A 15,983-nucleotide genomic window follows, 5' to 3' on the forward strand; every position below is an offset into this window, starting at 1 on the left:
TATGGGTATCATTTAGATATCCCCACTGAAAGCCCAGGATGTTATATGATGGCCTGCAGTGTGGAAGTGGTTAATCAAGATCAAGGCTGAAGTATATAGGTTTTTTTTTTCTAACATTTTTTTGTCACCCATCCAGCTAATTAGAACAACCTACGATGAAGAAGCAAACTTTCCCTCTGATGGGTTCCTTGATATTCTCTCAAGGCCCTGAGGCAGCACATTGAGTGTAAGCAAACTGCCCGTGGCCAACATGCAGCTGGAGCTTCACTTACAAACAGGGCTTCCAAGACTACTCCTATGGTAATCACTGCCCAAGCACACACAGATACCACCTGCTTGGATGATAGTCTGAGATCACCTTTCCGCATCTCCCTGATCATAGGTCAGATTTAGTTCCAAGACTCCAGATTTTCCATGCTTCAAATTAGGGCTCTGGGAGTTAAACTGAACATTCAGGGCTTGTGTTACATGGGGCCCTGGGTCTTCTGGCATGTGTTCTATGAGTGAGTTAATTTTAATTGCCAGATGACACCTTTTCCCTAATTATTGTCTGCCCCTGAGCCGATCAGGTTTGCACAAGTAATTAAATGAGGCTGGATTAGGTGGAAAGTGTGATGTCACTGCCCTGTCTCCAATCCGAGAATGCTTTGCATTCTTTCAGAAAGTATAAAGCATTCTCTGAATAGCACCTGTGCTGAGCAGGCAACCTCCTGCATTCAGAATGCATTAAGACCCAGAAGCAGATAAAGATCAATGAACCACTGTAGCAGTGTCTACTTCAGTGTTCTCCAGCTTCCAGGGAGATCGATAAAGTTTAATATATACATAGTTGGTCCAAGCTGGAGTAAAAATATGCCACACATGGAATTTATCCTTAAGTTGTAATAATAATTACAAACTTGTCTAAACAATGGTGCTGTACGCCATGACATATGAAGGACATAAAATACAGTCTCTTACCCCACCCGTTAACATAATCTCTAAACCCCTCCAAATCCCCCACAATTAACGTGACAAGGTTTTGGAGTAAATGGCCTTATGGCCTTTTTATTAGCAATTACCGTAAATTAAATATATAACATTTTTAAATAACCATTAACCAAATTTTCCATATACTGTGGGGTCTTTTAGAGCAACGACACACAACTTGGTCACTGCGACCAACTTCTTTTAAACTTTAGGCCTCCAGTCGCAAGCCACCGACTCAGAGACGGTACTCAACTTTTGCAGTTACCTACCTTTTACCCCTTCCTGGTTAACCCCTCATTAACTGGAAGGTACCTGAGAACCCCATACCATGTTATATATATATATATATATATATAACAGTCATATTCCTTCCTCCAAAGACCCACTACTGTCCTGGCAGTCCCCTTTTACACCAACCACAACTCTGGAGGGCGGGTGGGAATCGCTTTCTCCACCGCTCTGGAATTACATCACTTCCCCCTTCTCCTACTCTTCTCACACACCAGCACCTCCCCGTTCTGGCCATTCCCCCTTTCTTAAAGGGGACAAACTTTTCAATCTAAAAGCATGACTGTGCACACTGTCATGCCATCCCTCCATCCATCCCTTTCTCTTCTTTACTCCGGGACTCCCTTTACACATGGAGTGTGGAGGAGAATAGTCCCCTCCCCAAACATCGGAATAATGATGCATAACATGAATTGGTCCACATCCTGGCTGTGGTAATGTACCAACCCCAATATCTACACAGAAGGGGGTTCTGTGGTGCTACTCACTAAGCAGAGTTCCCACAGTTTACTCTCCAGGCCCCAGGCCACATAGTTTCCCCTTTCCCAAGCCCCCCAGGGGGCAGTGTTTCCTCCTATCACTCAATCCTGTTCTGCTGCAGACTGATGAGCTCAATTAGCCCATTCTCCCACTATATATACCGGGCTGGCTAGAATATGACACACATCCTGTTCCCACATTAAAGCTGAACACCTGCCAACATGCTGCTAAAGGTTTTTACTGGGGCACAAATACAAGAAACTTTCTGGGTGAACATGTGGGCACCAAGAGGTTAACATCCTGTTGATGATATGCTGAGTGGTAAGAGAATAAAAAAGAAGACATTGGAGAAAATATTTTGATCTCTAATGCTTAGGGCAATAAATCTATTAGTTTATAGTCTTTCATAAACTTTATGAAGCATTGTAATTCTGATATTTCATTTTTATGGCAAACAATGTAATGAAAAAAGAAGAGTCATGTATGAGACATTAATCAAAGCTTATGACAAACACCACACAATGAATAGGTTCTGGCTCAACTTAAAGCAGTTCTCATTTAATTACACATCTAATTTAATTGCATTCATCAAATCTAGGGGATGTGATTATGTTTAACCAAACATCACCCACATATTAAGTAGATATGTAGAGAAAATGGCTCTGCCGAATTAATAATTTAACAACAGCCTTAGTTTACACAACAAAGCAACCTCATGTTCTTTTTACAAATTGAACCTGAGAACAACCCCAAGTCATACAACAATAAAAACTGAGTTTGTACTCAGTAAATATATTCTAAAATTTAAAAATATATGCAGTACAGGGCTTCATTCTAAGGACTGTCTTAAATGAGAACTGTCTGTTGCTCTCTACAGGTGTAGTTTATCTTTTCTTTATGCTATAATCCAGCAAAGAGACCGAAAAAACCCAACTCTTTCCTTTATTTGCAAGCAGCAGTTTCGATGAGCTTGGACATCATACACAGTTCTGATCTGATAAGAACCAGTCACAAGATTATGCAAGAAATTGAATAATCAGTCTTTATGACAACTAGACTTACTGTTATTTAGCCTTATTTACTTTGCCTATGTTTGACTCTGCAGCCTAAGTCAGGAGATGAAAGGTTCAAAGAAGTCTTAAGCTGGCCATACACTACTAGAATTTCATTAGAAAATGTGTGTTTTAAGAATGATTGTTCTTTTTATAATGGTTAGTGGGACACAACGCTTGTAGCGGGCCACAACCAAAAATACTGCTCAGAGTTTTACATTGTTTTTTGGCATTCGCAAAAAACACTACTAAAATACAACATTACATTATTTTATGAAGTCTTGTGGTATTTTAGTAGTGAAAACATGCAGTAATTGAACACCTGGCAATAACTGGCATATCTCTCAACAATAATAAATCAGCATGGTCAAGGAGCGGGCGGCCACCCGCCCGCGTTCTTGACAACCATTAAGCAATATGGCAGTAGTAAAGTATGTTTTTTTTATTTGACCTTCAGGTAAACCTATAATAAGGCATACCTGTAGGTAAAAATAATATCTCCTAAACCTGTACGGCTTAGGAGATATTCCTCTTGCATGCAGCTGCTGACTTCAGCGGCACATGCGCTCTGATTTACCCGGCAGAAAGGTCTGGCAAATGCCAGACGTTGCCGGAAAGAAGTCTCCCGCTCATGCGCTGGAGTGATGGCATCGTAGCTCCAGCAACTCTCATTTCCCGGAGCCACGATACCTAGAAAACATGCCAAGGAAAAATGTCAGCTCCCTTGGCGTGGACCGAGATCACCCGCCGACACCTTGTTCTAAGGTAAGTATTTCATAATGAGCTAGTATGCGGTGCATGCTAGCTCATTATGCCTTTTGCCTTACAGGTTTAAAAAAAAAAAGAAAGAAAAGCCGGCAATAAAAAAAAAATCAGGAAAAGGCAGCATAGAGTCCCCCAATTCCATACCAGACCCTTATCTGAGCATGCACTCGGCAGGTCAGGAAAGGGAGGGAACGAGCGAGCACCACCACCAATCATACCAGGCCACATGCAGAGCTGTCTTCGGAGCTGCCTTCGGCGTAAACTGACCTTTGGCGCAAACTGACCTTTTTCTTTTTTTTATTAGCTCAGCGGTGGTGGCGGGCATTATGATTGATGATGGATCTACACCAGGGGACATTTTTTTATTTATTTTTTATAAAAGACTGTCTATTGTTTTTCTTTTACACAACACATTTTTTTGGGGGTGAATAAGTAGGGGTACTATGTACCTCTACTCATTCACATGGAGTGTGGGTGGGATCTGGGGACTCCCTTGTTAAAAGGTGCTTCCAAATTCCAATGAGACTCCTGCTTGCAGACCCCTACAACCACTGGCCAGAGTTGAGGGGAAGAGGCCCTTTTCCCCATTAATGTGGGGACAAGGTACCCCCCATGTGCTTGCTCGTCCCCTCCCTTTCCTGACCTGCTGGGCTGCATGCTTGGATAAGGGTCTGGTATGGATCCAGCCCCATACCCGAAGGGCTTGGTATGCATTGGGGAGGAGGGGACCCCACGCTGTTTTTTTCCCAATTTTATTGCCGCAAGTATTTTTTTTTTAGATTCAGTTGTCAGCGGGTTGTATTTAATTATTTATTTGCTTCTGTGAATGGATTTTAACGCCTGTTTTCAGTGTTTATCTGTAAATACCACACAAATGGTCTAGTGAATTGACAGTTTCAGGATCGCATGAGATCTTTAGGGAAAATATGTCCTGACACCTAAATGGATCATACGAGTCAATGGAGCCCATTGACGTTTGTTTATAATCACAGTGATGAGAAAATTTAAAGGAGCAGGATGAACATTTTTGAACAAATGACTTTCTAACAATGAATGTGGTTGTTGTTCGGAAAGTCCATTCACACCAAAATCGAATGTCAAAGAAATTTTTTTGAAGTATTTTTAAAACGACATTCATCAAGTTATTGAATGAGCAGGAGAATGTTTGTATGCATGCTCATACAAACATTTGCTCAAAAATCTACTAGTATACTCCAGCTTTAGTGTCGTCACCCAAATAATTGCTTGATCTCATGATCTTGTATGGTGTCTGATTGGGATGAGCCGAACACCCTTCGGTTCAGTTCGCATACAGAACATGTGAACGGGCCGAATGTTTGGACGAATATTTGAACACCGTTAAAGTCTATGGGACTCGAATGGGAGAAATCAAATGTGCAATTTTTAAAGGCTAATGTGTAAATTATTGTCCTCAAAAGGGTTTGGAGACCCGGGTCCTGCCCAAGGGGATATGTATCAATGCAAAAAAAAGTTTTAAAAACTGATGTTTTTTCGGGAGAAGTGATTTTAATGATGCTTAAAGTGAAAAAATAAAAGTGAAATATTCCTTTAAATATCATACCTAGGGGATGTCTATAGTATGCCTGTATAGTGGCGCATGTTTCCCATGTTTAGAACAGTCCCTGCACAAAATGACATTTCTAAAGGAATAAAAGTCATTTAAAACTGCTTGCAGCTGTAATGTAATGTCGGATCACGGCAATATGGATGAAACGTATTGATAAAAATGGCATGGGTAGCCCCCCAGCCCATTACCAGGCCCTTTGGGTCTTGTATGGATATTAAGGGGAACCCCCGCACCCAAAAAAAAAGAAAAGGCATGGGGCCCCCAGACCCTATATACTCTAAACAGCAGTATACAGGCAGTCCCCGGGTTACAAACAAGATAGGGACTGTAGGTTTGTTCTTAAGTAATTTATTTATTTGCTTCTAAAAAATGAACAGGTACATTTTTTAAGTGTAGCTCCAGACAAAAAAAATCTATTTTTAAGCTTTTTCGATAACATAGGGAAGGGTTATCATCACCCCTGTAACATTTGTTTTGCTGTCTGTGCCCCTTTTCAGAAGATTTCACCTCACTTTCTGTCCCAATGACAATTGGATTTTGAAAATTTGGGTTTTTTAGGGAAACAAGGATTAGTGATAACGCATTAGTGGAGACACCTTTTTTCCATATTATCCCCTACAGGAGAGAATTTCCCTTCCTAGGGGTAGATTTCCTCTTGCCTCCTGTTGTCTCCCTCAGTTTGTAAGTAGGAGTTATTTGTAAGCCGGATGTTTGAAAGTAGGGGACCGCCTGTATATACTATATGGCCTGTCCTATATACTCTGCAGAAATTTGGGCCTTAGGTGTTGGTGGTACCAGAACACTGTAAGCCCTCACAGTTACTCTTGGGGGGGCACTGGAACAGGCCCTGCTCTGAAATATTATATCAAGAATTGTAATTACATGCCCCTGTTGAACAAAGGCAGAAAAATTGGGCCCTTGGTGGTGGTATTGCTACAACAATGTAAGCCCTCACAGTTACTCTTGGTGGGCGCAGGAATGGGCCCTGCTGTGAAATATTAGATCAAAAATTGTAATTACACACCCCTGTTAAACAGAGGCAGAAAAATTGGGTCTTAGGCAGTGGTGGTGGTGCCACAACACTGTAACCCCTCGTAGATTCTGTTGTTGAGTGCAGAAACAAGCCCTGCTGCAAAATATTACAGCAAAAAATTTAATTACAGGCCCCTTTTAAACAGGGGCAGAAAAATTGGGCTTTAGGCACTGGTGCTGGTGCCTAGAACCAAAAATGTTCTTAGAAGCGATCAACATGAACATTGAGGAGAAATAGGATAGTCATTCAGCATAACAGGATAGTCACTCAGCATCAGCATAGGCAGTCTTCAAGGGATCTCACATTCATAAAACAAATAATCGGTTACATCAGCATCAGGTGCTTGGTAGCTGGTGATCCAAGACTGGTTCATTTTTATAAAGGTGAGCCGATCAACCGAGTCTGTGGATCGGTTACAAAGCCTCCAGCAACACTGAATGTGCATTCAGATAGAACACTGGATGCAGGACAGGCCAGTAGCTGAATTGCATACTGTGCAAGCTCTGGCCATTGATCCATCCTCAAAACCCAGTAACCCAGTGGATTTTCGGTTGGAAACCATGTAAATCAGACACTGGTGATGGTTGCTGGAACCAATCAGACCTAGGGGCTGCTAACTAAAAAATTGTCTGAACGCATCGGTCAGGCAGCCACCTTCTCTACCGCTCATTCTGTGGCTGACTGAAGCCTCAGCAAAACGTTGTCCAGGAGGACCAGGAAATTGCAACCTCCCAGGCTCTGGAAACGCATTGCACAAACCTTTCTGCAAGGCCTCCCGAAGATGTTTCATCCGCTGCTCCCTCTCCGAAGGCTAGATAAGTTCCGCAACCTTACCCTTGTAACATGGATCAAGAAGGGTTGCCAGCCAGCACTGATCCCTCTTCTTGATACTACGAATCTGAGGGTCCTTTTACAGGCTTTGTAGGATCAGGGAGGCCATGCAGCATAGGGTTGCTGAGGCATTCGGTCCAGAGTCCTCCGAGTAACTAAGGACGACATGATCCTCAGCCACCTCCTCCGAGCCATGTACTAGTCCATGGGTTTCTGGGGACTGAAAACAATCCCTTGAAGACTGCTGCTGATGTTGAGTGCCAGGCTCCACCTCCATGCTGACACAATCCTCCTCCTCCTCTTCCTATGTGATAGGTGGGCCTGCATGAATACTGTCTGGATAAAGGGGGCTTTGAGAGGTAAGGAAGTCCTCCTCTTCCTCCCTCTGTTCTGCCTCAAGTGCCCTGTCCATTATTCCACGCAGCATGTGCTCCAACAGGAAGACCAGAGGGACAGTATCACTGATGCATGCACTGTCACTGGTCACCATCCTCGTGGCTTCCTCAAATGGTGACAGGAGAGTGCATGCATCCTTGATCATTAGTCACTGGCATGGCGAAAAAAAAGCCAAGCTCCCCTGAGCCTTTCCTAGTGCCATACTCGCACAGGTACTCATTGATAGCCTTCTGCTGCGTGTGCAGCTGCTACAGCATTGCCACCGTTGAGTTCCACCTGGTGGGCATGTCACAGATGAGGCGGTTCTTGGGCAGGTTGCATTCATTTTGAAGGTCAGCCAGCTGAGCACTGCCATTATATGACCGGCGGAAATGCCCACAGACTTTCCTGGCCTGCCTCAGAAGATTCTGTAAGCCCAGGTACATGCACAAGAACCGTATTAGGGATGTGAGCCAAACAGGGAACATGGGTCAAGTGTCTCTGTCGGAGGGGAGGTTGGTGCCATTGTCACAAACCACCATTCCTGGCTGAAACTGGGATGGCATCAACCACCTCTGAACCTGCCCCTACAGAGGTGCCATAATCTCTGCCCCAGTGTGGCTCCTGTCCCCTAAGCAGACCAACTCAAGCCAGCATGGCATCTTTTTGCCTTGAGTGCTTGCATAGCCCCTAGAACTCATATGGAGCACCGCTGGTTTCGAGGACAAATCTGCACAGGAAGAGGCCATAGAGGAAGAAGAAAAGGAGGGGGTGGAGGAGAGAGGTGTGGCAGAATCACCACTACCAGAATTTTGGAGGTGTGATGGTGGAACAAGCTCCAGCATTACTCCACCCTGTTCTGCATCCTTCCCACCTGCCAACAGGGTTAACCAGTGCGCCGTGAAAGAAAGGTAACATTCCTGTCAATGCCTGCTGGTCCATAAGTCAGCAGTAATATGCACCTTACCACTGACCTCCCTGTCCAATGAGGCCAAGACATTGCCTTCCACATTCCGGTAGAGAGCCGGAATGGCTTTCCGAGAAAAAAAATGGCGTTTGGGAACCTTCCACATTCCACAAATTCTCGAAAAGGGGCAGAGTCTACTAGCTGAAAAGGCAGCAGTTGGAGTGCTAGCAATTTAGTCAAACTTGCATTCAGCTGCTGAGCATGTGGATGGCTGGGACCAAATTTCTTTTGACGCTTCAGCAACTGGGGTAGGGAAATTTGCCTGCTACAATTGGATTTAGGTGTACCGCTAGCAGATTGCCCACAAGTGCTTGGGACACCTAATTCTACACCTTCATTCCTCTCAATGCAGGTCTCTGAGAGGACTGAAGGTATAGTGGGGTTGGAGATCCCAGCTGATGAGGACCAAGGAGAGGTCCACCTTGTTCTTTGCTGTGGGTCTTTTAAGTACTGTTGCCAACAGACAGCATGGAAGCTTGACATATGTCTGGTCAAGCATGTGGTGCCCAAGTGGCTGCTGTTTTGGCCATGCTTGATGCACTTCAGCCATATGTTGCAAACAGCAACGGTGCGATCTGCTGCACACGTCTCAAAAAAGGCCCACACCAAAGAACTTTTGAAAAAACGGATGGAGTCAGCAGCGCCATGCACATGCGGAGCTCTGCGGTGTGATGCAGTTGGTTGGCACTCAAGTTGGCCCCTAAAGGGCATCCTGCCTCATTGGAGATGTGCTTCTTCCTCCTCTCTTCTATCAGGCACCCACGTAGAGTCAGTGACCTAATCATCCCCTCCCTCCTCACCACTGGAGCAAACCTGGCAGTATGCTGCAGCTGGGGGAACATGACTGCCAGTTTTTTGTCCTTCTTGGGCACCCCTCTCTCTGGGCTCACATTACTGCCTTCATCCTGGGTACCATCATTGGAGTCTTCAAAACGCTGTTCATCCTCCTTCAGCATGTACCCGACACTGTGGTCGAACAGTTTGGGGGACTCCTCAGGACATGATGGCGGGGCTAGGGAAGGAGTGACTGATGCCATTGAGCCAATGGAATAGGCCGCTTTGGCAGCTGCATTGGCAGCCAAACTTCTCTTAGCCTGGGCGACAGAGGATGAGAAGGATGAGGACGGCTTTGTCATCCACTCATCCACAAGCCTGACCCACGGCCACATGCTGAGAATGCGCCGTATACACGACAAGCAACGTTGGCTGTAGACACAGATCCTGCTTGCCTTCTTTTAGTAGCCTGTGAGCATCTGCCTTTCCTTGGTGGACTTCCAGACATGCTGTAAAATTGGATTAGCAAAACACTGCCTGAAGTTTACTAGAAAAATTACACCAGGAATGGCCTGCAGTCAGGTATAGGCTTGTCTAGACTAGAATGCAGTGGATATATATGTAGGAAACAGTATATATATCCTTATGCACTGCAGATCACAGAATCACCTGTCTGGCCTGCCTGCCTGAAAGTATATTTGGAAACGTACACCAGGAACTACATGCAGTCAGAGATAGGCTTGGCGAGACTAGAATGCAGTGGATATATATGTGGGAGACTGTATACATATCTTTATGCACTGCAGATCACTGAATCACCTGCCTGGCCTGCCTGCCTGAAAGTGTTGTTGAAAAGGTACACCAGGAATGGCCTGTAGTCAGGTATAGGCTTGGCTAGACTAGAATGCAGTTGATATATATGTAGGAGATAATATATATATTTTATGCACTGAGGATCACTGAATCACTTGCCTGCCTGCAAGTGTATTTGAATACGTACACCAGGAATGGCATGCAATGAGATCTAGCTGCACAGCATACAGTATATATATACAAAATACACTGCAGCTAACTGAATCAACTGCCTGTCTGAAGTAGATTAGAAATAGTACAGCAGGAACGGTCTGCAGTGAGATCTAAACTAGATACAGTATATATATATATATATATATATATATATATATATATATATATATATATATATATATATACACAAAGCCGGGATGTATATACAGTATATGCAAAATACACTGCAGCTAACTGAATTAACTGCCTGCCTGAAGTATATTAGAAACAGTACTGCAGGAATGGTCTGCAGTTAGATCTAGCTAACTGAATAAACTGCCTGCTCAATGTAAATTAAATGACTCTCTCTCTCTCTCTCTCTCTCTCTCCGCCAGCAGCACACTACACAAGGCCGATGTGCAGACGGCCTTATATAGTGTGGGGCATGGACTTGGCCCCCTTGAGACATAATTGGCCGAAGGCCAATTATGGCTCTCTGCTTACAGCGCTGTGATTGGCCAAAGCATGCGGGTCATCGTGCATTCTTGGCCAATCATCAGCCAGTAATGCACTGCGATGACGCAGTGCATTATGGGGCATGATGCACAGCTCAAATTTGGTGCAAACGCCCCATAATGTTCGATCTTCGAGTGATCCAACAGCCGATGTTCGAGTCAAACTCAAAGCTCACTCCTAGTGTCTGATAGATACTAAATTAGTGAACGAACAAGTGTAAGGTCAAGTTATGTTGGGTTTAGCTAACAGTCAGACTATGCTAAATTTGAAGATTTACATAAGAAAAATGAATATTTTCTCATGTTCAAGCACATTCTACTTTGCCCAAAGTGTTTGTTTTTTTTTAAAACTGAAATGAGATCTGCCTAGGGTGAATAATGGTGTGGCTACAGTTGCAGTCCCTGTTGTTCATTTTAGCCTGGTCCCCAACTGCACCCTGACCTTGATGTAAACCCCCTCCCCTTTACTCTTCCTTGTTTATCGTATTTTTGCTGCCCCCTGCATAAACTTTTTATAATGCAGATCACACCAGCCAGGTATGTGCAGCACAGCAGAGCTGTACAGGGAAGCTGTCAATGGTTAGTAATGACTGCAGTGAAACTTTCCCATACTGTACATGCCCTGTTATGCTTCTGTGATCTATGATGTCACATGCCCAAGTACAGGATATGCATGGGAAGCATCAATGTCTGCATTTGGCTTGCAGTTGACCACACTCTGACCTGCATTTGACCTCCTTCTAAGTTACATCATCTTGTTTTTTTGACATTTTTGTATCCTCTTATTTTGACAAAAAAAAAAAAGCCATAAGACACAGTCTGTAAGTAGAACAAGATTTTAAAGGCAGCCCTTCAGCTATAAGGGGAAAATGCTTATATAAAAAAACAAAACAAAGGCAAATAAACAAAATAAAAAAATAACTATAATAATACCTATAAATGAATCATCGAAGTAAAATAGCTGCAAAAAACAAAAAGGCCCTCTGCATTTATAGTTGCAATGCTTTCAAAACCTGTCTCCTGATTCATCTTCACTAAGTAGGTTACATTTTTTTCTATAATAATTCATTTTCCTTTACCCCAGAAAGCAAGCATTGTTATTTGCTTTTATTTTCACATTGTTCAGTTGTAGGACCAAAAGCCTGTTTTAAGCCTTTGTCCACAACAAAGGTAAAATGCTCTAGGTCGTGGTGATTTTCCTGTATAGCACATAGGGAAGAATATTGTATGTGTGTATAGCTTACAGCAGAATGTACAATGAATGCACTTGTAAAAAAAAAAGTCTCTACAGAAAATTATATAATTGGATTCATTATTTCCAATGTAATAGCGCATTTATTCATTTACTATAGTCTCGGCTACTATGTGGCTTCATTCCACTGCTTTGACTAATTGTAGATGAAATAAGGTGCCTGTTGTTTTTATTTCTCTCCACAGCTGCGTATATGAAAGCAATTTCGCTGTAGATGACACGGAGGGGACTTTGGCATATGGAAAAAAGGCATTATTTGGATATAACGTTTCCTAAGAAACTTACTGAAATATCCCCTGTGGAGCTTCTGTTTGTAAGAAGTCTCAAAGGTTGGGAAGATAAGAAAGAATCACTTTTATAAAGATGGTGTGTTCAGCTCTGCTACTTTACATACTCTGCAAATCTGAATTTTTCATAACAACATTTGTCTAAGCCCAGAAAAATCTACTGAATATAAATATCAATCTAGAAATATAATCAAAACGATTTTTTTTATAGCAATGCAGGTGTTGCCCTAGGGGACATGTATTAATTTGATTTTTTTTTTTTTTTAACAATTGTTTTAACCACTTCAATACAGGGCACTTTCACCCCCTTCCTTCCCAGCCCAATTTTCAGCTTTCAGCGCTCTAGCGCTTTCAGTGACAATTGCGCGGTCATGCTACACTGTACCCAAATGAAATTGTTATCATTTTGTTCGCACAAATAGAGCTTTATTTTGGTGTTATTTATTCACGACTCCGTTTTTTTTTTTTTTGCGATATAAGCACAAAAAAAGCGGAAATTTGGGAAAAAAACAATATTTTCTTTTTTCTATTTGAAAAGAAATCCAATAAAATCTAATTTTGTCATAAATTTAAGCCAAAATGTATTCTGCTACATGTTTTTGGTAAAAAAAATTCCGTTAAGTGTATAATAATTGGTTTGTGTGATCACGGACATATGTACGCAAATGATCATGTACATATGTGTGCAGGTGATCACGTACATATGTGTGCAGATAATCATTGGGACATGTGATTTTAGTGGGACATATGTGGGGGACATGTTTTTATTATTAGGGACATGTGTTTTTATTATTTGGGGACATGTATGTTTTGGGGACATGTGTGTTTTGGGGACATATGTGGGGACTGTGTTTTCACTGTGTGGTGTGTTGTGTGTTTACACTACACTGATGATCAGTGAGTAAAAAGCTGTGAAAAGCAGCCCATACTCACTGATCATCAGCCGGCTGCAGCGTTCTGCTCTCCTCTTCTCAGCGGTCACTTCCGTGTGAGGAGAGGAGAGCCGATTGCCTAGCAACCGGCTGTTTGTTTACATCACATGACGGCCGTGATTGGACACGGCCGTCATGTGATCAGGAGGGCCAATCACAGAGCCCTCCTGCCGATCTGAGATGTGCCGTGTCCGGGTGACACGAGCACATCGGGATCGCGCCGCTGCGCGGGCGCGCGCGCGCGCGATCCCGCTGCTCCTGAATGACGTTCCTGAACGTCCTATCAGGAGCAGGCGGCTCCCACCCGGCCGTATATATACATTGGCCGGGTGGGAAGTGGTTAAATCTGCGTTATTGACAATGGATTTACATTGAGGAACACAATGTTTCTTTTTAATTAAGGATTTGGAAAAATTTGGGGTGAATGGGTACTATGTACCCCATACTCAATCACATGGGGGGGACCAAGATATGGGAGTCCTCTTGGGGCTTCCATATTCCGATAAGCACTGACAACCACAACCCAGGGTTGTCAGGGGGAGAGACCCTTTTCCCCCATCAACATGGGGACAACATGCTTTGGGATGGGGGTGGAGCTCTCTCTGCCCCAAAGCACCCTCCCATGTTGAGATCATGTGGCCTGGTATGGTTCAAGAGGGGGGGGGGCACTCGCTCGTCCACCTCCTTTCCTGACCTGCCAGGCTGCATGCTCAAATAAGGGTCTGGTGTGGATTTTTATGGGGACTCAGTTGTTTTTTAATTTTGGCGTGTGGTTACCCCTAAAATCCATACCAGACTCAAAGGGGTGAACACCCTTCAGATTCGGGTATAGGTCAAACAGGCAAATGTTTCGGCCCGAGCACCGTTCGCTCAACACTAAATAAATATATAAAAGTTTCCTATATAGCCAAGTGCAAGCAGCAGTTGTATGTTATCAGTGAGGGCAGGCTAGGACAGAGGCCATCTGAGCTGGCTGGCAATTTTTGGAAATAACAATAATCTCAGAAGTGACTCATGCTTATAATAGAGGAACAAAGCACGAGAGAGAAACAACACTTAGAGATTTGGAGAGAAATACGCAAACACTGCAGATATATGTGCTTTGCTCAGATTCCATGACTGAGGTTTACAACCACTTTAAAGTCAAATGTCTTCTGTTTTAACACATTCTTAAATTCAAATGTTTATGTTTTAGCACAGTCTTGTAAGTGACAGACTTTGAACTCCTAGGATTCCAACCTAATGTATTGTGTTACATTGGTGTGATAGAGCTGAATGGTTTATTTTGCTTTCATCGTTGCATTAGCTTTTAACATGTAGATATCTATATTTAGGGTTTAGGGCAGGAAACATTCTCACAGTGCTTTAAACTTCCCAGCATACAGCATAGATTCCTGAAAGTCTAACTTAAAAGCTCTCGCCATGGGTTGTCATAAACAAAGAAGGTGGAAATATTTACTACAAGTGATTACAAACCTAATTATTAATGACAAGTCTCAAAGAAGTGTCCAGGAAATGTTACTTGCAGGTCTAGACAATTTACTGAAACAGAAAAAGATCCTTCTTTATCCTAATCCTGATGTAAAGATTTACTTTATGCAATGCCTCTTGATGTGTACATCTTCTTCCTTCCACCCAATTTATATTGTCCCCTCAGCACGGGTGCCCCTTTTAGCTACTTCTTCTTACAATGAGCACTCCTGGCTTGCAGCCATTTTCTAACTTTGTCTAAAGTGGCAAGCCACTGCTTCTATCCCCCTCTGTGTCCTCCAATGAGCATGCTCCTCTGCCTTCACTGTGTGATCAGATGTTCAGGGATGTTACACTCTCTGGCAAGAAGTTGATTACATAATACATTTCCAGTGTCAAGGTCTGCAGGCTTGCTTCGAGATATAGAGAATAGAGAACCCTTGGCTGCCTTAAGAGCCTGTCCATAACGATCATGTATCTCTTACCAGTTTCCCAAGTTAGCTGCTCAACTAACAGCACAGTGTGTACATAGGAGTAGGAATGCTGTGAGCGATCTCAGGCTCTGGTGTGGTAGAGGTGCAGGTAAGGTCCGGGCACATGGTTCTCGCCTACTCCTGATGATCTCCTGATGGATGTTCTCACAGCTATATGGAGGCTGGGATGCGGTTCATTTGTAGGCCTGAAGGAGCAGCAGGCGCACTCCTTCCAAGGGCAGGAACTATAAGTGAGCAGTGTGTAGGGGATCTCCTGCATGGTTAGGTCTGAACGGAGCCAAGCTAAAATGCAGTTATACAACTGTACATTATATGCCCAGTGTGCATGGAGCTTTGAGCTATTCAATGGCATATAGATAAGAAACGTTTCAGGTTTCAAACAGAGGCTTAGTTTATAAAATTTGCCTATTCATTGGAGTAAAAACAATTGTAAGATTAGCCATAGATGAACAGATTTTACAAGAGTAATGCCTTCATGCCCTTTTCATCCTTTAGGGAATTCCTGCAAAGCTGAATGGTCTCCCAGTAGTCACAAGCAATGACTATATCTGCTTATTTATTAGAAAATATTGGGTCGCTCAGGCATATTATATTCTTACCTGGTATGTGAAAGTCATTCTGCAGGGAAAGGGATCTAGGAACACCACTAAGAAAAGAAGATTGCTTTCTCTTGGCTTGGACTGTTCTTGGAGGCCTATATTTGCCCTTAGCATGCAGATTTTCATATGATTCACTCACATTGTAGGAACCAGGAGGTGGTGCATCCTAAAATAGAATTCAAAGAGAAAATTGTAAATAAAAATGATTGTATGTGTTCAGATTAAGAAATCTATAAAGCACATTGTTAATAACCTTCCTGGCTGCTCTAGCATATTCCAAGGAGATTCATGTGTCAAAGTGGTAGTT

General features: G+C 43.1%; 1 protein-coding gene across 1 annotated transcript in view; it reads right to left on the reverse strand.

Moving 5' to 3' along the window:
* Positions 1-15,983, reverse strand: part of STPG2 (sperm tail PG-rich repeat containing 2) — a 980,631-nt gene that overhangs the window by 508,671 nt on the left and 455,977 nt on the right. Inside the window, exon 12 of the mRNA XM_077476582.1 lies at positions 15,677-15,842. Coding sequence (XP_077332708.1) covers positions 15,677-15,842 — 166 coding nt within the window. The remainder of the gene's footprint in view (positions 1-15,676; positions 15,843-15,983) is intronic.

The sequence above is a fragment of the Lithobates pipiens genome, unplaced genomic scaffold, assembly GCF_037356315.1.
Source record: "Lithobates pipiens isolate NorthernLeopardFrog02 unplaced genomic scaffold, aLitPip1_a1.2 Scaffold_13, whole genome shotgun sequence".
In the NCBI taxonomy this organism is placed as follows: Eukaryota; Metazoa; Chordata; class Amphibia; order Anura; family Ranidae; genus Lithobates; species Lithobates pipiens.